Source organism: Cryptomeria japonica, unplaced genomic scaffold (genome assembly GCF_030272615.1).
Source record: "Cryptomeria japonica unplaced genomic scaffold, Sugi_1.0 HiC_scaffold_317, whole genome shotgun sequence".
Taxonomy (NCBI): Eukaryota; Viridiplantae; Streptophyta; class Pinopsida; order Cupressales; family Cupressaceae; genus Cryptomeria; species Cryptomeria japonica.
The window spans coordinates 157321-168706 of record NW_026729139.1 but is presented as its reverse complement, the minus strand read 5'-3'; the positions used below and the strand labels follow the sequence as shown (position 1 = coordinate 168706).

Below are 11386 nucleotides of genomic sequence, written 5' to 3'. Positions count from 1 at the left end.
ACTCCACTTTCTGCACCCATCTGCCCAACTTAGAGAAAAGATCTATCTCAGAAGGTAGGTTTGTAGACTATTTAACATTGACACACAGTCTGGCATAAACCAGATGTCTTTTAGTTGCAGTCATTGGGTCGACTGAGATTAGCTCACCAAAATAGGTTGTAATATCCACAAATATTTCTTCTCCCTAGAATTCCATGGGTAAACCTGGCAGTCTGACCCAGATAGGGGCTCCATTACAATCCCAATCTTTAGGATTAAAACTTGGTTCCCACTTTTTAAGGTTCAGTGAGGCTTTGCCTAGCATCGAGGGACCTCCCAACAAAATAGATCAAAAGTCTTCTTCATAGGCAGATGAAAAGGACAAGAAGCCACCAGCCATAGCCACAACATCAATTTGACCCTTACCTTTCTATTTCCTAGACACCCAGGATCTAACAACCTCAATATTAGGGCGTGGTCCAAAAATTTTTCCAACCAAGACTAAGTTCATGTTTGCCATATTCTGATCCACAATATAGTCCGAGATAAAGATGGAGCAAGTGCCAGAATCCTGGTCAAATTTATGCAGTACCGGTGAAATGGCCTTACCCTTAGGCTTAGTTGCAAAAGAAGAAGCCCATTTCTTGTTGCATTCCACAAAGGGAATCTTATTATTTGGGCCCTCAACCTCACCAGGTTTGTCGGAAATGATAGATTTACCATTGGCAACATTTTGCATGGTACCACCATCCCATGTATCATTTGAGGCCCCATCCAAATGATCAGGGACTGATTTTGTGGGGCGAGTCATAGGGGAATCTCCTGGACTCCCACAACTAGAGTCATTCAAATTCAAACATGAACCTGCTCCTGGAAAGTGCGCCATTTTGAAATTAGGTAAAATTTTGGGATTGAAGTATCAAATAAATTTTGTATTTTCATGGTCCACCATTATACATAAAGGACAAAATTTGAGTTACATCATGCAATTTATTTTCTTTTCCTAGAAAACTATGAAACTCTCATGTTTATGTAGAGATAGAAGATGAGGTTATGCCATGTATAAACTATTTATTAATTCTTGGTTTAAAAAATCCTATATTGAATAAGTAGTGGAGATTAAGGATTGGCTTGCAACCAATGTTGAAAATAATAAATTACTAGAAGATTTGTGCTTTGAACAAAATAAATAAGAAAAACAATTAAAATTTTCAAAAAAGGTGAATAGAACACATTAACATGTGAAAGAAAATAAAGAACTACAAGAACTAGAGCAAATGCACAAAAATGATCATTTATAAAATAAAATGAAAAAGTGAAAAAATTATTTGAATGTTTAACCATCACATGCTATGACTTTTTATAAGTTGAAATCCCAAACAAATAAATGACTTTTTATAAGTTGAAAGCCCAAACAAATAATACACATGGTTCTTAAGAATACATAGAGTGAGAAACCATGGTTTGGAGATTGCAATGAGAATTAGAACTCTTTAAACTCTAACTTTGTTTAAAGGAATATGATTAGATAGTTCCTTGAAACATGTAGGTTCAACAAAGATGAGGAGTGGTTAACAAAAAATGTTAAAATTCACAAATAAAGGGTATTTTTAATTTGTAAGGTGCGAAGGAGATGTGGAGCATTGAACATTAAAAATAAATTATGTAAATGTAAGATTATTCAATTTAAAATGACTTTCACACAAGAAGAAAAATAAATGAATTAGTGTTAATTTGTAGGGTGGAGTTGAAGTTAGATAAGCATCCTATTTTCTTGTTAACTAGGTATTTGATAGAATGCCATTTTCTCTCACATTAACTTGCTCAAATATAATTGATAGGATTGTGAATTTTTTCACAAATTAACTTGTTCAAAGGTAGTTGATAGAGCAACATTTTTTCCCATATTAATTTGTTCAAAGATAGTTGAAAGAATTATAGTTTATTTTAACAATAATTGGTTCAAATCTATTTGATAGAGCCGTACTTTTTTCACAAATTGATTTGTTCAAAGCTATTTGATAAAATCACAATTTTTATCACATAACTCATTTAAAAATATTTGACAAAATATGAATTTTATACTAATTTAGAAAATATGTATAAAATCATTTTAATTTAATTTTAATTTTTTTAAATGTTAATTTATATGAGCAATACTGGTATGGAGGATTTCGTTGATATGGTTTTTCTAGTACAATCTAAGTTCTTCTCCCTTGGCTTTGAGTTAAGGGTGTTGGTTCTAATGTCGATATTGTGAAGGATAGAATTAAGGCTGACAGTATAGGTTAAGGAGGTAGGTCAATATTTTGGTTTTTTAAGGTGTGAAAGGGTTTTTACAAACCCTCGCGATAAGAGTTGATGAGTTCATGTGATAATGCTAGCATTTCATCCTATCAAGAGTGGTATTTAATTCATCAATATTAAGAATGTCTAAATATCTTATTCTAGTTTAAATTTAGATTGTGGGTGTAGTGTTTGTGCTCCTCTAAATCATAGGTTTTGTATCCTTGGCTCTTGAACTCATTTAAAGGTAGTGTATGTTTCTTTAGACAATTTTTTACTTATACTATTTTTTTCTTTGTTTGGGTGGTGGGTTTGATCTCTTCATGGTCTTGGAACATGTGTAATAAACAACACTGCCTAACAAAGAAATTTCTTTTATGCAATATCAATTTGGATACATATACATCAAAACTTGTTAATTTTAAAACAACCTATTTAAATTTATAGCTAAAATAAAGCATCAATATTAGATAAAAAGTCTATTTAAAAAGAAACAAAATTGTACCCAATACCATTGAATTACTCTTCGATGTGTCAATGATATTCTTTTGCAGGATTAAATTGTCTAAGTACCAAAATAGGTAGCATTTAATTGCATCCAATTGATTGATTCTTGGAAACGGCTTTAAGAATAACTTAGATTTAATGGATGAACAATTGAAATCTGAAATCTAATATGATAATAAGATATTAGAAAAATATGAACATTATACACTAGAAAATCATTCAAATTAAGTACTCTAATATTATAGATTTAAATATACTATCACTTTTTCTTTAAATATAAGAAGAACCCAACAATTTAAATAACTATAACCACTTAATACTATATTGAAGATTAAGTTAAATAATATTATGTTTTGGATCTTCATTAGCTTATCCTTAACCACTTAATGTGATAATTACTAGAATGTTCACATTTGAAAAGATATACACTGCTATGTGGGCATGTTTCAACTAGTGAAGCAGATTCACAATGGTATGGCTAGCGAGCTTCAGGCACGTCATCAAGTACTTTTAAAGATGTAGGTTTAATGCCATCATGTGATACAAGTGCCTTCGCTTCTGCTAGCTCTTTCACAACAGTATTCATAGTGGGTCTATTTACTGGTCTTGGTTCCACACAATTGTACGCAACCTCTGCAACTCTCCATGCAGATTCTAAACTATATCGGCCACCCAACAAAGAATCCATCATGTATGCTATTCCCCCACATGAAAGCAACCTTTTAGCCTGTATAATGAAGAAAATGAGAATTCCATATTATTATTAATGATAAAAATAAAATAGATTATATTTTAAATGTTTACCGATTCAACAATTCCCTCCTTGGGTGGTACTCCAGAAATAATCTCCAATAAAACTACACCAAAACTATAGACATCACTCTTTTCATTTAATGACGACATTCCATAATATCTGCATCAAGTTTGAAAATTAGTGTACTGTAAATTATTTGATAAATGTTAAAAAGATACTATAATTGTGAAGTATGAAAATACTCGGGATCAAGATAGCCGAGGGTGCCCTTGACTTCTGTTGTTACATGGCTTCGAGAGTTTTGCAGTAGCTTTGATAAACCAAAGTCAGTAATCTTGGCAGACATATTTTTATCCAAAAGTATATTAGTGCATTTAACATCTCTGTGTATGATAGGAGGGCTACAACCCTCATGAAGGTATAGCAAACCTGCAAACCACGTAAGAAATTTGTAATGTGTAGAAGTAATTTTACATACAATAAACATTTAAAAAACTGAAACCTATGACTTGTACAATTTACCCTCAGCAGCTTGTAGAGCAATATTAATCCTAGTTTGCCAATCAAGTGGTCTCTCTCGTTTAGCAGAGCCTGTAAATAGAATAGTAAGTCTTTTTGTTAAAATTTGTTTACATTAATTTTATTGAGACCACCATGAAATAAACTATACCGTGTATATGGTTCGTCAATGTTCCATATTCCATAAATTTGTGTACTAAGGCAACTATAGGCTGTCTACAATACCCAAGAAGATTTACAAGATTCTTGTGGTGTACCCTTGAAAGGAGAGTTACCTGGAGCCAAGAACAAAAGCACCGTGTGTTAAAAAGGCAACTTGTGATGAAATAGGAGTACGAGGGGTAAATAAAATTCTTGTCTTAAATGATGCATTCAATATTTTTGAAGAAAGGAAGAACGTCATTTCAAAATTCTTGTTTTCCTTGACATGAATCAGTTGAAAGTATCTTCACTGCAACATCGTTTCCTGATAGTTGACCATAAAACACAGTGCCAAAGCCTCCCTTACCAATGATCGTAGAATAGTTGTTTGTAGCTGCTTTAATATCTTCTTCACTATATTCTACCACCACTTTTTGAAATTCATTTGGATCATCTTTATCTGTTTCGAAAGAGAAGATAGAACAAAGGTTTCCAACATGACTGAATACTTAAAAGATACGAGATACAAGATCTAAAATAATAATTCTTAATTTTAAATAAACCGTTTTCAAGTGACAAGGATTCAAAAAAGACCTGTACATGAATGCTGAGGTTGCATAGTAGAACTGTTTATGGTGAGACATCCTTGATTATATTTGCACCTCCATTGATAAATCCTGAATATCAAAAAGATTAACAGAACCGAACAGCCAATAGCGGGTCCTATAATCCTACCTTTTTCTTTGTTTTTCTTGTCCTGTAGAAACTTACTTTGAGGAAGAACTCTGCAGTGCAGACCGAACAATTAAAATGTCAAACATTAAGACAAATAAATTATTGTTATTTAGAAATCTTAATAAAATTATTTCAATTTCTAATTTAATATACTTTTATCTGTTTATCTAATATAAACAACTAAGAACTAAGATACCAAAGGTTAAAGCATAAAAATTATTTGAATAATTATCCTTTTGTTATACAAGGCAATAAGACAAGAAAGGATGTCCTCATACTGGAGTTTTAAACCAGGCTTAACTAAACCAGGTGGCACATCTCCATCTAATTTGTTGTTCTGCAAAAACCTAAACAACATAAACTGATTAATTACCTTTAACTAAAGTATCGAAACAAAATTGATTAATTAAATATTACCTTTAACTAAAGTATCGAAACATAAATAAAATAGTTCTAAGAAAAGATAAAGAAGTTATGAGTGAATATACAGCTCATTTAACATGGGAAGCTTCTCTAATGAACTCGGAATATCTCCAGTCAGTTGATTATTTTGCAGTTGCCTTCAGCATGCCAAGGAAATCAAATATCAACACATATAAACAGCCTTTCTCATTCAACTGTGTATATAAGTATAAGGATTTTGATAGAAGATAGTGAAAGATTTCTTACAATGACGTAAGGTTCATCAGTGTGCTGAGGTCTGGAATAAAACCTGAAAAATTATTGTTGCCTAACAGCTAAAAAAATAATATAACTTATTAGTCACTTATTTGCGAAATAGAATGTCTAATTTTTTTGAAAGTTTGTCTTACCAACTGTTTTAATGCTGTTAAGTTGGCTATGCTTGGAGGTATGTTGCCAGTGAGACCTTTGTTTGTTAAATTCCTGAAAAGAGTTGAAGTTATGTGGGCTAATGTATTCATTGCTAAAAGTTTTAATGAACTCCTATGATTTTTAAGGAAAGAATTTTACACAATAATCACTCGTGGAGGATCTTCCTCATTGCATATAACACTGGTTAATGGTAAACCTGAAGGTAAACATGGATCTCCTGTTGTCCAATCATCTGGAACATTCACTGTATCTGCTATTTTTCTAATTGCGAGTACTGTGTCACATGTTTACTAAAACATTAGGCGATATTTCTAGGAGAAATTGTTGGGAAACAATGTAGTATAAAAATATGATAAAAATAATATGGTATAATGAGGCAAGCAGAAACTAGCATATCCCTGTTAGGTAATAAGCTAAATATAATGAAGCAGATGGAGAAATAAACGTACCATCTCCGGCGTGTGTCATATTGGTGATTTTTACTATTTGATATGCCTCAGCTGCATTTATGAACGGCCTCATGTGGGATCCTACTTGTGAACGTATTCTTATGTCTATAGACTCAGTTGTGCTAAACTCTAGACGACTTTCTGGTGACAAACAGTACATATACTCAGGAACGACTATTTCTGCAATTTGAACATTGCCAATGAAGATCTGAAATGTGTTATTCCCTGAAAGACTTGTCTTATTGATGTTGCACAAGTAAACAGCAAAATAATAAATGCCCTGGGGAAGAATATGCCAGCTCGAAACAAGCAACTGATCTTCCCCTAAAAAGGACGTAATAGCAGTCTTTAGTACAGATACAGGTGGCTGGTTTCTTATGCTCCCAAAAAAGGAGTCATTTGTGCTCATATGTGTTCTGAACGTGACCTGAAGAGGTTCCCACAGGCGATCATACTGGTCGTCGGGAAACCTGTACCACGACGACGACATTGCATTAGATAAAGTGGACAGAACAGATTCAAAAGTAACTGCCAAACAAAATTGTTGTTAAGCTTACCTTATCTCATGATAGTTGCCAAAACTGATACGATAGAAGGGAAGCAAAGCGCTGTAGTTGAAATCAGTGAAAGTTTTATACATTGCAGATTGTAGTGGCCTTAACTCAATGGTTGAAATGAAAACATAATAACTTTCTTGCGTCTCTGAATTTCTAGCCAGGCATAAACTCATACTATCCCTTTTGGGGGTAAGGACGATTTCGTAAAAGATAGGGCGATACATTTGCAAATTCGTCAGGTTCACTTTTGCCCACTTGATTCCCTCTATATACAAATCGAAGGTGCTTGCTAAACGAAGATCGTCAAATCCTTTCAAAATAAAACTGACCCTTACTAGATATTGTAGATGAGACCTCACGGGCAGTAAGTAGCAATATTTATTTGCCTCCATATTTGTAAAATAGGCCATTGACTGATATTGGTAGGGGGTATTGATAAGAGTGAATGGAGGCATAATGGAGGTGTTTCTGAATTTGATGAACAAGGAATCTGTAATCCAGTCGAGCTCTCCATTCGTGTCATTATGTGAAGCGCCACAATTAATACTTAGAAATCCTTCATAAAATGCAAGAGCAAAAACTACAGACCTTGTTTTGCAATCACAGTAAAATTTTATTGAAATAATATATATACAACCTACCATCTGGATCTCCGAGTGTGCAGGAACTGAATAATCCAATGAAAACAGTGAGCGCTAACAAGGTTAAACTTTTGAACTTCATGATGATCAATGGAGATTGCAAGCAGGAAGCGAATCAATGAGAAAGAGTGCTAGTGTTAGAACATAATGTTATTAGGGATCACATTCTTATAAAATTTATATATAATGTTCTAATATAAGGTTATAAAACCTTATATATTATATGCTTTATAAGCATATCCCATTTGAAATAATTATAATCTAATAACTATTAGACTATTAATTATTTATGAGTGGGGGTTATTGAAAAGGTGTGACTAGTGAAGTCACCCTTCCTCCTATATTTAAGGAGGTTCTCTCTCATTTGAGAGGTGTGTGAATTTGGAGCTTTATGGTGAGTTGTATCACTATGCACATGAGGTATTATTGGCCATGTGGAAGTATTAGAGGAGTGTCCCCAGGTTCATGTCTATTTTATTATAGACTATATTTGTAAGTGTTTTAATTAAATGATGCTTTATGGGGTTTTTTACCCGAAAGGGTTTTCCCATGTATATCTTGTGTAATGTGTACATTTTGCATGTATGTTTCATATTTCATTTACTTTATAATCTTGTTTATAATGATTAGTATCCTTAGATCCTAATTTCTAATAGCCAGCAACTCTCATGCATACTAAGGTGGGGCATCGACATTTTGAGTTATATTATAAAAGTTGGGTTTTTTATTGCTTACACTGGGTCCTAAAGAAAATATTCCATCCGTTGTTCATGTCAATGTGCAAGGGAGAACTATATCATTTTCCAAGAATTACGCAGAATATATTATATTTTATTTTCAATCATCCAACGTGAAATTTTTTTTCTTTGGGGAAAAGATTTAACGTTTCTAAAATGAAAAGATTTGACATCGAAGATCCATGCTCATCCATGAAAATAAATGTTTATTTTAACTCGTTGACAGCTATTTGATTGAATAAGTAGAGAAATATTACATTTAAAAATGAAAAAATGTCATCAAAGAAAGGAGAAAAAGGAATACATATGTTACTCTGCTGATTTCCCGTATTTAACAAGTAACTAAAATTCCACCATTAATTGACTTCCTCTCCTAAATAATCGCCATTGATTTTCTCTCCTGAAATGTCGCCAAAAATGGCCAGCCTTAAACAACACACACTAAGCATTGACTTAGTGTATGCTGTCTTATGTGGACCCAACTTTAAATTCCGTTTCGGTTTAGTTGGACCATTTCTATTGTACCTCGGGCTCGGGGTGACATGATCTATTCAGAGCTACTGTGAGGGCTTATTCACTCCATTTTATATTTCTGCTTTAACATCTTTAACAGGTAATACAAGTAAAGTAATATGTGAATTTAATAAAAATATATTTTTAAAAGAATTCAAGATGAGAAATTATATATATATTTTGTCAAACTATATAAAATTTGTTGGAGGCGTTTATCAACTAGGTTTGGTAGAAAATAATTTTTTTTCTTTTTTCTTTTTTCTTTTCTTTAAATTTAATATATAAAAATAACAAAATAAATAATTATATTATAATAAAAATATGGAGGTAGGGTTTCTAGATTGAAAGTAAAAATAAAAATTTGTTATTTAAAATTTTATATTTGTAAAAAAATAAATAAATGTTTTTGAATAAGGGAAAATAGATTTTGAAGGGACCCGAAATTCAAAAGATTGTACTAGGATCTAGATCCCAACAAAGCAAGTTGTGCAAAGATATTAAAAATGAAAACCACAACAAAAAACCAGCACAACTGACCCAACAGCTTCCAACAACGAAGTTGTGAAAAAGAATAGACATAGAAAACCAACAAGCCTACCAGATAAAGAAAGGGTATAAACCCCAAAGAGACAAGCTGCCTGAGGAACTACAGGCACCCCAAAACAAATAGAGCACAACTACCCACAAGGGTTAAGATGACCCCCACACTTAGGATTTCCCTTTGGGACCCTTCATGTGGGATCGAAGGTTCATGTCAAAAGCAGGCGAGGACCTCTTAGACCATTTACCTTTTACCGTTATCCAACCATCTTCAACTTTAGCAACCTCATCTTTCCACTCCAATGAATTTAACACAGGAAAATCAGCAGTTGAGGGATAGCCAACAAGCAACGAAGCTCCAACAGGCAGAGCAGGACTTGGGCCAGAAACACCCCTAGAAACAACAATAGGCACATAGACCACTCCAACAACCTCCCTTGACACATGAACAACACCCTCAAACCTATCAAAACCAGCAACAAGGGCAGATCCAACAACATTTGACACCTCTGAACCACCGACTAAGGGATAGCCAGCAAGCAACGAAGCTCCAGCGGGCATAGAAGAACCTGGGTCAGAAACACCCCTGGAAAAAATAACAGGCACATGGACCACTCCAACAACCTCCCTAGACACATGAACAACACCCTCTGACCTGTCAAAACCAACAACAAGGGCATATCCAACAACATTTGACAACTCCGAACCGTTGATTGGATTCAAACGAACCATCTCACTAGAGGTAGGAGGAGAATCTTCAACAACATTTTTAGGAGAAATATCAGGCCCCGTACCCATCTGAGAAGAGCCCTTTAACATCGTGTAATGGTGGGAGGAAGCCCCAATCCACCAAGACGGAGGCTTCTTTGCTTTAAATTTGTGTAAATCACATTTAGCCACTACATAACCTATCTTGAAGCACCTTTTGCATCTGAAGGGAATGCCTTCATAATCTAGAGGTTGGATCTAGAAACCGTTGGGAGTCGATAGTTTAATCTCCCCAAGCAACCCCTTAGAAGCATCAATGTCCACCAAGATACGAGCGTAGATAGAATGAAGGATATCAGAGGACTCATCATCTATCATCAAAAAATCTCCCAAAGCATCCCCCACTACCTCAAGAAGTGGATCCACCCAAAAGTGAAGAGGGAAGTTAGGGAGTCTAACCCAGATTGACATCTTACAAAAGCATTCAGACAAAGGAACAAAGTCCTCATGCCATGGTAATGGTTCTCCCAAATAAAACAATGATTGCAAAGAATAATCTTTCTGTCAGCTACATTTTCAAACTTAGCAACAAAGAAACCCTTGGCCAAAGGAAAAATCTGCACCAAGTCTGAAATAAGGGGCTCCCATTGTTTAGAGACCCAATCATAAAGCCTTCAAAGACTAGGCCAAAAGCCTTTAAATCGATAGATAACCACATGAGAAGATAGATTAGAGGCCACTAGATCTATTTCATTAATCATTTCATCATCCAAGTTAACAACAATGAAGCGACAAACAGGGAATGACCGAGTCTCCTTAACCAATCGATCCACATACGAACTGTTAACAACCCCACTAACAGCACAAGGGCTACCTCCAGGGACAACGCAGGCCGAAGGGCCACCTCTAGGACCTCCATGACCAGGGACAACGCAGGCCGAAGGGCAACCTTTAGGACTAGGGACAATGGTGGTAGAAGGCCTACCTCTAGGACCAGGGACAACGCAGGTCGAAGGGTTTCCTCCAAGCGTTCTCCAATTTATATATTCATAGATAATTAGTCATAGTTAAAACATTACAAATAATATTGATAATAACATTAATAAAATACAATAATATATTAATTATAATAAAATAATATAATATCAACATAATACACTAACAATAATATAATTTAATTTAAATATATTTTTTTGAAAAAAAGGAGTAAAGATTTATTCAAGAAATCACAGAAATACAAAGATCAGGCCTTAGGCCCACCAAGATAGTAACAAAAACTAAAAGGATCCTAAAAGAACCACCAACACCACCACTACAAATTCCAGTGACCATAGAATTAGATCTGACCGTCGGATTTCCAATGATAATACCTTTTCAGAAAGTCCTCAAAAGATGACGCTGCACAAAGTAGGACCAAAGGCCAACTAATTTGAAATTAACAAACATAAAAGGGAAATTTAATTTAAATATATTAATAATAATCCTA

The 11386-nt window shown here is 34.1% G+C and overlaps 1 protein-coding gene across 1 annotated transcript; it reads right to left on the bottom strand.

Annotated features, from left to right (window-relative positions):
- Window positions 1–3250: 3250 nt before the first annotated feature.
- LOC131044996 (putative leucine-rich repeat receptor-like serine/threonine-protein kinase At2g14440) lies at window positions 3251–10011 on the bottom strand. Its single transcript, XM_059215873.1, has 15 exons — window positions 9441–10011; window positions 6205–6732; window positions 5894–6029; window positions 5734–5806; window positions 5591–5658; window positions 5410–5481; window positions 5200–5268; window positions 4958–4971; window positions 4849–4863; window positions 4498–4646; window positions 4197–4320; window positions 4049–4117; window positions 3769–3955; window positions 3577–3685; window positions 3251–3499 (listed from the first exon to the last, which is right to left on the bottom strand). Exons 1-15 carry the CDS (start codon window positions 10009–10011, stop codon window positions 3251–3253), a joined length of 2433 nt encoding a protein of 810 aa, XP_059071856.1.
- Between the last annotated feature and the right edge of the window lie 1375 nt (window positions 10012–11386).